Genomic DNA, 8793 nt, shown 5'->3' with positions numbered 1-8793 from the left:
CGACCTTTTAATGAATTACATCTGTGATCTTTCTCTAATTGGCTGGAAGTTAGAAGTAAAAGTAAATTATTCAGCTCATTGGACTGTCGGAATGTTACAGTGCCCTCTTTTTTTTTCCAGGTGGTGCTTGACTATCAAGCAACAAAAACAAACAAACTTGAGTAAGGTATTGTTTTACGTAAATCATTGAAAACGAAGGAGCGTTCTTTGATATTCTGAAAATAATTGCTTGCTAAGATGGATTATAAAAAAAAAAATGTTTGTAAATTGTTTCACAATTCTGTCGTTGTTTTCTCTCGACGTGAAGTTAATTTCTGTAAGAATGTCTGTGTTACCATGAAAAATACGAACTTTTTTGAAGACTGGTAGAATAATTATAACTTTAGGTGCTCAGTAAGTTAGATAAAATGTGTAGGAACCAAAAAGTGCACAAGGAAAGCATATTAGAAGATGTTTAACTCTGATAAAAATCATTAAACTTGTTTAGTATAATTTACAACATTAATTTGAAACGAGTAGTCAAATGTTTTACCTAAATGTAATCACAGACCTATGTATTTAGTGTTTGTAAAGGAGTAGTAATTTATCCCTTAGTAACGGAATGACTTCATACATCAGAAAATATTATCACAGCGCCATCTGTGGAATTATTTCAGAGTTAATGAGCGACAAAACAACTAGTTGAGTTGTTTTTTTTTAAGTTCAATCACGAATTTAAAAAGCATATATCTTTAGAATATCACATTATAGCAGGTTAATGTATATTACACTGATTCTGGTCACAGCGGAATTGTATCAGAACTAAGTAACTACGACTGTTCTAAACTAAATTTAATTTATAGAATACAATACACATCCTGGGTTCTCAAGAATTAATTTTATTACCACCATTTCAATGTTATTAGAACAATGGCAGATTTAAGACTACTGAAGAGGTGAATATATATATATATGTATATATATATAGATATGCATTTCATTATACCTTTCAAGCACCAAATAATGGTGGTCGTAGAGAAATGCCCATACGTCTAATATGTTTGTACGTTTAGATAAGTTTTTCTTTTTCCAACTTTTACAATTGCCATCATATTCATACTCGTACCCGGCCATGTTAGTGTATACAGGCAAGTAAATAATTATGTATTCTTATCCATATTCAAGAAACCAAGGTTTTTTTAAACACTAAAGAGGAAATTAGCCACAAATGAAACCAATTATTGGAACTTTCCTCTTTGAAAGTAGAAATTGTTTGATGTTGAAGAGGTTCAACATTTAAATTTAAAACTATGCTTTTTGCTGCCTTGCGGTTGGTGTAAAGCACAATTCAGATTACCTGACTCGAATTTCTTTTGTTTCAGCACCGAGAGTGGTCTGGACAACCCCTTTCGGCCAGATGGTGAACTCAGTCGCGAAGCAGAGACTATCGTTAGTCTTATCAAGGAGGGAAAGCCCATTACTCCGACCAAGATGGAGACAGATGATTCTGGGCTTGGTGATGTAACTCAGTCTCCTGAAGATGTCCAGGAGCCACTTGTTTCTCCTGCCGAAGCCAATAATCTAAACGCTGCCAAACCTGATGTCAATGGAAGAGCCCCGACAGATAAAACACCCACTGTTGTTGAAGTGCAGCATGGACTTGTTGCCCCTCCAACAGAGGCCCAACAGGTTGAACCAGTATTGATTCAGAAGAAGAAGCCAAAGGGCAAATGTTGTGTGATCCAGTAGAGACCGGGAGTAAAGTTGATCATTACCAAATGATGGTGTGCAAGCTATTGGCAATGGTGACAGCCCTGTATATGAGTTGGGGGGGGGGGGGGGTACAGTTTGTATACACTTTGTTTAACCAAGCGTACTAACACATTTTTCAACGGCTGCTTGGTGTGTTCTTCTTACCAGCTAAATAGCTACATCTTCATTCTTAAATCAGAACTGTTAGGGTTAACAAGATTCATTTTGAGTTTACTTCAGCTGGATAGGAACTTTATTTTATCGCCTTTCACTATATATATATATAAACACATCATATGCCCTGGCTTTTCTTTTGATGTAATATCTTAGATATTGTCATTGTGTGATGTGTCAGCTTCTGTGCCTTTCTTCTGGTCTGATGGTAGTTCAGTCGGACTTTGGCGTCCTCTAGCGTGAACATGGACACAGTCTAATGGGACTCGGATTTAGGTCGTTAGCTCTTATCATGTAAAACAGAAAAAATTAATGGCGACTTCATGCTGAGAGAATAAACATGAATAGACTAGATTTTTATATTTCACACATTGCTTCTTACACGATTAAAAAGTGACGTAAAGACTTCCAAATCACGTGAATGATACACAGGTAGTCTTACTTGAAGATTCAAACTGCTCCAGGGTTTAGCAGAAGTTTTTCCCTCTGTATTACTTCCACCCACATCATAAGATACATAAAAATTAACTTAATAGTCAGGATTTGATTTACCCAGTAAAAAGAAATATGAGTCTCCCACCCGAGAGTCAAAAATATTGGAAACGTTTCTTTTTTTTACGAAATTCTTAGCTCTTCTGAAAACATATCCATTATGGTAAGTGACACTAGTTGGTCTTTTAAACATTAAACTTCTGTAAAAGTTTGTTGTGTCTTAACGAAGGAATCTTGAAAACATAAAGACTTGAATTTTATAAATGTTTCGATTCAGTAATAGGCATTTATCGGAATAAACGTAGCTGACTACCGAGTGGTTTCCCGTGGAGATGTTACCCAAACAATGATAGTGGTGTACTTTGACTTTTATTTTTTCTTCAGTCAGGTTCGACTTTTCTAGAATATTTGTGTAAAGATAGTTTTTCTATTATCCTATTTGTACTTCAGAAGTTTATCTCTGAATATTATTTTCAATTATTTAAAAACGACAAGTTCAGATGGATTTGTAAGGTAATGACGAACTAGCGCATATCTATACCATAGACTGCCTAGAAGGGATGTTAGCTTAGGTGTTTGGTTCTTTTTTAGGCATGTGGTCATAGTTATACAGATATGTGTCGTACATTAAATAATTTTCTTGTATATATTGTATGACTTTTAGCCAATATCCCCTCTTGGCCGTCTTGCAGAAATCATGTACTTCAATAAAAAAGAATAAAATAAATCATTAATAAATTTTCCTGGCAACTTGAATTTAACATGATTTTATTGTTCCAGCATACAGGACATACTGGATACATCATGCTTCATTCAGTGTAGCAACGGTTTTGGTGGTCTAAATGGTTTCATTCCTACACTGGTTCGTGTCACTACATTGTAATAGTTCTACATTATACACGCATAAAATGTGTGTGTATATTTTAAATACTTAATTTGGCCAGGTGGTTAAGGCACTCGACTCGCAATCTGAGGGTCGCAGGTTCGAATCCCCGTAACACCAAATATGCTCGCCCCTTTCAGCCGTGGGGGCGTTATAATGCGACGGTCAATCCCACTATTCGTTGGTAAAATGAGTAGCCCAAGAGTTGGCGGTGGGTGGTGATGACCAGCTGCCTTCCCTCTAGTCTTACACTGCTAAATTAGGGACGGCTAGTGCAGATAGCCCTCGTGTAGATTTGCGCGAAATTCAAAACAAACAAACAATACTTAATTTAGTGATGAACAGTTACTACTGTAATTCAATTGATTTGATTGGCCAGAAAGAATCAACATCCATCTGTCCTAGATGAATAAATTAAAGTTTTTCTTCAAAAGCTTTTACCTATCATCTGAAAATTTGCTGATGTTAGGAATCGTACACCATCATGTTGTCCAACATATATACTAAGATTCAACCATGTAAAGAATGTTAATAACCTGTTTCCAGTGATTATTTTTCATATTACCAGGTTCTTGTAAAGCTTTTCATTAAAATAAAGGTAATTTAAGATGGTAACAGTGTCGGCCTCCCGGCAACGTCACGAATAAGGTCTGTAGTAATTTTGAGGAAGGGCTAGTTTATCACTGACTGGTCAGTAAATATTTAACTTAACACGTTATTGTACCAGAATTTCTCTTAATTGGACATACCCATTCACCCTTTTTGGTACGTCTCCGCTGAACTTACAATGTGGGTCTTGGGTAGGTTATGTCCCCATGTTAATCAGAAAATGGTTGGGAATTACTAAGCTATTAAGACATAATTAACAGTTACATTATTAATTTCCTGCTAAACAATCAACATCAAACATAGAGCCTTAAATCCGAGGCTGCTGGTGGTGGTGGTGAGCCAATACTGTATCCTCGAACAAGAATGTGAAACCTGTTAATTGTGGCATTCTGTAAAGCGTATATACCTAGTTAACAACAGTTGTGAGGAATGTTGAAACATTTCTTCCATCACTAGCAAGTCTCTCCATAAAGAAATAAAGGTACTCACCTTTCCCAGGACCCGGTGTCTGAATGTCTGGAGTAGGATGTTAACGGTACCTCTTTGTGCAATATTCAAATAGTTTCCAAAAAACAAAGTAGTACTGAACTTGGAATTATAAAAAGAACTGGCTTTAAATTAAGGTAAGTACCAGCAGAATTTCACCCCATGATTGAATGTTATTACTAATTTGAAACTCCCAAGTTATCCTTTCACATATTATGTGGACACAGATGTCGTTAATATTGTAAAAACTACACATTGTTCTTATTCTGTAGGAATAAACGACCACACGTGAGAAGAAATAGATCATTATACCATTTGTAAGTATGAGTTTATATTCAGGAGAAATAAATAAAGGTGTTTTTAACTTCTAATAACTTCCTAATGAATGAGAGACTTAAGAATATCAAGTGTCAGTATTAAAAGATGTATTCATTCCTCTACCCAGGGCTACAAGAGGTTTTACCATTATACCCTGTCTCTCCCACACCATTCATTCTGTTGCTAGGGAACCTCAACCAAAACTATATACACAACTGTACATACGCTGTTAATTCACAAACCTCAGTCAGACACACATGTATGATATACTTACATCACTTGTCTACAGTTCTACAACATCATGTTAAAAACCATTTTAGTTTATGGCAACATTACTATAAAGTCTAATTTCTTCATCAGTCCACGAAGTATTACCTACACACAGCACTGTAATATCCTAATGAACTAACACGTATGAAGACTTTAGATACAACAATGCAATATATACCATTCCAAGCAAAACTAGGCTACCAATAGCACTTTGTGTTCACCGATAAATAAAAGAAAAAAATCCTAAAAGTTATATATGTTTTGTGGGAAGGGTTAAGTAGCTTTTTTGTTCTTAATTCCATACTCATATTAGTTAACTTAATAGCTAATAACAGAATAATTAATTAATATGTGCAGTATTTCATATCTTTATTACATATTTCAGCCGACTAGTTATCCTGATGATGGTTGTTGTGTTACTAACAGTAGTTGGCTGAAATATCTAAAAGATTTTATCTCTCATTGTGATAAAGAATTTATATGGATATATATAATCTGTGTTACTAACACTTGATTTAAAATCATTTATCTCAAAATTCAACGTTGAGAAAGTCTTTATAAAGTTACTGCATCGTGTACTTCAAGTTACTTCCAGTAGGATGACACCTCACTGTACTGAAGAAAGTTTATCTTTTATGTTACTCCTTCATGTCAAAATAGACATCCACAGTGATGGAGATAAAAACAACCATCTCTCCCTCAAATCATCTTGTGAGCTTCAAATATTATCATAGGTAATGTACAACGTTTGACATTTATTGAGTGTGGATTTAAAAGTTTTGTTTTATAGGTTCTTGGCCCATTTGGTGCAGCTGGATGAATTTAATCACCGAAGCTAATGAGACATTTTTATTAATTCTTTCACTGCCATACGTGACTGAAGTCGAATTCCTGACATGGTTCCATTTACCGGTCTGTAATTTACTCCGTGCCACATGTGCACGGGTTTCTAGGCAATTACAATGTAATTTAGTGTAGTTTCCTCGATCGTGGGTGTTATTTTTGTGAAATTCTTGACTTTTGACCCAATTTGAGGGCACTGACCGGAATCATGTCAACAGATAAAGGTAAACTAATACAATGGCTTGCCACAGAGGATGTGTTGGGCAAAATATTGTGAGATTCAGACTCAGAATTGAGTGAATTAGGCTATGATAATTGGGAAAACAATGACACGGATACAGATAATGCTGTAAGTAATGATAATACACATGATATAGCACATGGGGATAGTGATGATGATGATGATAGCCAAGGGGGCATGGCTGGTGCTGATCATGAGTGGGTCATTGATGATGATTATATCCCAATTTGGTGTCCAGCTTATGCCAAAAGGCCTGTGAAATTACCTTTGCCTGACGGTAACCAACCTGGAGATTATTTCTACTTGTTATTCCCTCAGGAAGCATTTGAGATGACCAACAACTACGCCCTGGAGTTCTTTGATAACCCGGCAGACCTCCCTGAAACTCCTCGCTACAATGATTGGGTTGAGTATACTACAGATGAAATCAAAGCCTATGTTGGCCAAGGATTAGTGACTACTGGGGGTATAGCCCAGTCCCCTGGTTATCGAGATGTACTGCCACGCAGTCGTTACCAGCTGATCAGTTCCTTCATTTTTGTGAAAATTCTCAAAGGGTTCCACTTGAAGAGGAAGGATATGATCCTTTGTATAAAATTGCTCCCCTCATGAACATTGTGAAGCCACTGTACAAGCAGTATTACATTCCACGTCCTGAACTTACAATTGATGAATCGATGAGGAAGTTCAAGGGACAGATATACTTTTGTCAGTACATACGGAACAAACCCACAAGGTGGGGTATAAAACTGTGGTCATTGTGTGAGAGCAAGTCGGGTTATCTGTTAAACTGATAGAGACAATAACCTTGTGGCACCAGAGCAAGGTTTGGATCATAATGTTGTTATGAAACTAATGAGCAATAATGGATACTTGCACCACGAGCACCATTTATACCTTGATAACTTCTACTCCAGACCTGGCCTCTTTGAAGCCCTCAAGGAACTGGGTACCGGTGCCTGTGGAACTGTGAGATTGAGTAGAAGAGGACTTCCAGAAGAAATTAAAACAGCAAGGTTACAGCTGAAGAAAGATGATGATCCTGTTTATTACAGAAAGAGTGATGTGCTTGTCTGCTCCTGGCATGACACTACAAGGGTCAACTTCTTCTCAACAACCGATAATAATGACTACACTCAGAAACAAATTCGATCCAAGCAGTCAGAGACTGGATTTAGGGATGTGAAAAAACCCAAATGTGGCCTGCAATTACAGGGAGGAGTTAACTTGTTTGACCAGAAATGTACCAGCTACCTATATTAATACAAATGCAAAAAGTGGTATCATGCAATTTATCACTTCATCAGAGAGGCAGCACTAGTCAACTCCTACATACTGTACACAACTGATAACCCTAATTCAGAAATGGAGTCACATTCATTCAGGGAAAAGTTGGCAACCAAACTCTGTGCTTCTGTTTCTCCCAATAAATTTGGAAGGATAGGGAGGAGGTTGACGGATAACTCGGCATCACTTTCCAATGGCTTATCTAGATCCTAAATACAAGCCCAACTGTGTAGTGTGCAGTGAAAGCCCTTCGCATCCAAAGAGGAAGCAAACCAGACATGGATGGATGAATTGTAAGGATGGAAGGGGGGGCGATGCCTGTCCATGTGTCTTCCAGACTGCTTCACGAAGTACCCACATTTTTCACCGGAAATTCCGGCACTGTAGACAACTTTCCATAGGAAAAATCGGCAGTGAAAGGGTTAAAAAAAAAATCTTGCAATAACACATTTTGGGAAAGTTGACGTCTGTTCATTAGGGTTATTTTAGCTGAGCCAATTATTTCTCACAGTCAGATAGACGTAGCTCTGTCCAGCTTACTGTTATTTGATTTGTTAAAAACGTATGTCCCCGAATGTACAAATATTGAAAATGTTTACAAGAAAAACTTTGTAAACAATTTATCTAATGTTAATTAAAGTCTTTAGTTTTAGACCATGACTAGAAATACGACAAATATATCTATACATTGTTGAATTTTGAAATTGAAAACTTAAAATCTACGTTTGAGTATTTTCCTTCCACTCAATACTTTCTGATTCAGATTAAATCAGTCAAATTAAAAACTCTTGACATTAAAATGTTTTAAAACTTGGTAATTTCTCTGTCCTTGTAAATACCTTTATCATGGAAGTGTATACTTTATTGGTTCCTTCAGGTTACAGAGTATTCATCATCACATCGTGTGTATATTAGTTATGAAATAAGAACGGTTCCACCATCTTGAAATACCATACACTTTAATGAAACATGGTTATTAACAAAACTGTATAAAAAGTTAAAAGCAGAGTAAGCAACAAAGATATCATCACTGATCTTAAAATAATCCTCAGCTTCAGATTTAATTCACGCTTGTAAGATATCCAAATTTTTCTTAATGTTCTTGGTGTGAATACCTATCATTCAGTACCTGCTGAAACGTTTATTTTCTACTGCTGGATATCATACTTGTGCTTAAACTGCAAACATCTGGACGTCACACTGCTGTTATAGGAGGTATTGCCATCAGCTAGGATAGGGTGTCTCAAACTGAGGGTCTCGGGATCACAAAGAAATTGACAATTACAGACACTGCTGTTACAGGAGGTATTGCCATCAGCTAGGATAGGGTGTCTCAAACTGAGGGTCTCGGGATCACAAAGAAATTGAAATTACAGACACTGCTGTTACAGGAGGTATTGCCATCAGCTAGGATAGCGTGTCTCAAACTGAGGGTCTCGGGATCACAAAGAAATTGAAA

At 36.6% G+C, this 8793-nt stretch overlaps 2 protein-coding genes across 5 annotated transcripts in view; both read left to right on the top strand.

Moving 5' to 3' along the window:
* The window catches only part of LOC106473470, a 40271-nt gene extending 37124 nt beyond the window's left edge, over positions 1-3147 (top strand). For all 4 annotated transcript variants that reach the window (XM_013934149.2, XM_022401897.1, XM_013934148.2 and 1 more), the window contains exon 3: positions 1362-3147. In XM_013934149.2, coding sequence (XP_013789603.1) covers positions 1362-1728 — 367 coding nt within the window. In that variant the 3' untranslated portion in view covers positions 1729-3147. The remainder of the gene's footprint in view (positions 1-1361) is intronic.
* Positions 3148-6902: 3755 nt separating this feature from the next.
* Positions 6903-7310, top strand: LOC106473469. The gene has a single exon (XM_013934147.1). The coding sequence runs from the start codon at positions 6903-6905 to the stop codon at positions 7308-7310; it is 408 nt and encodes a 135-aa protein (XP_013789601.1).
* Positions 7311-8793: the final 1483 nt, after the last annotated feature.

The sequence above is a fragment of the Limulus polyphemus genome, unplaced genomic scaffold (assembly GCF_000517525.1).
Source record: "Limulus polyphemus unplaced genomic scaffold, Limulus_polyphemus-2.1.2 Scaffold6200, whole genome shotgun sequence".
Classification (NCBI taxonomy): domain Eukaryota; kingdom Metazoa; phylum Arthropoda; class Merostomata; order Xiphosura; family Limulidae; genus Limulus; species Limulus polyphemus.
Note: the sequence above shows the minus strand (reverse complement) of the source record. Positions and strands in the feature narration are given on the sequence as shown.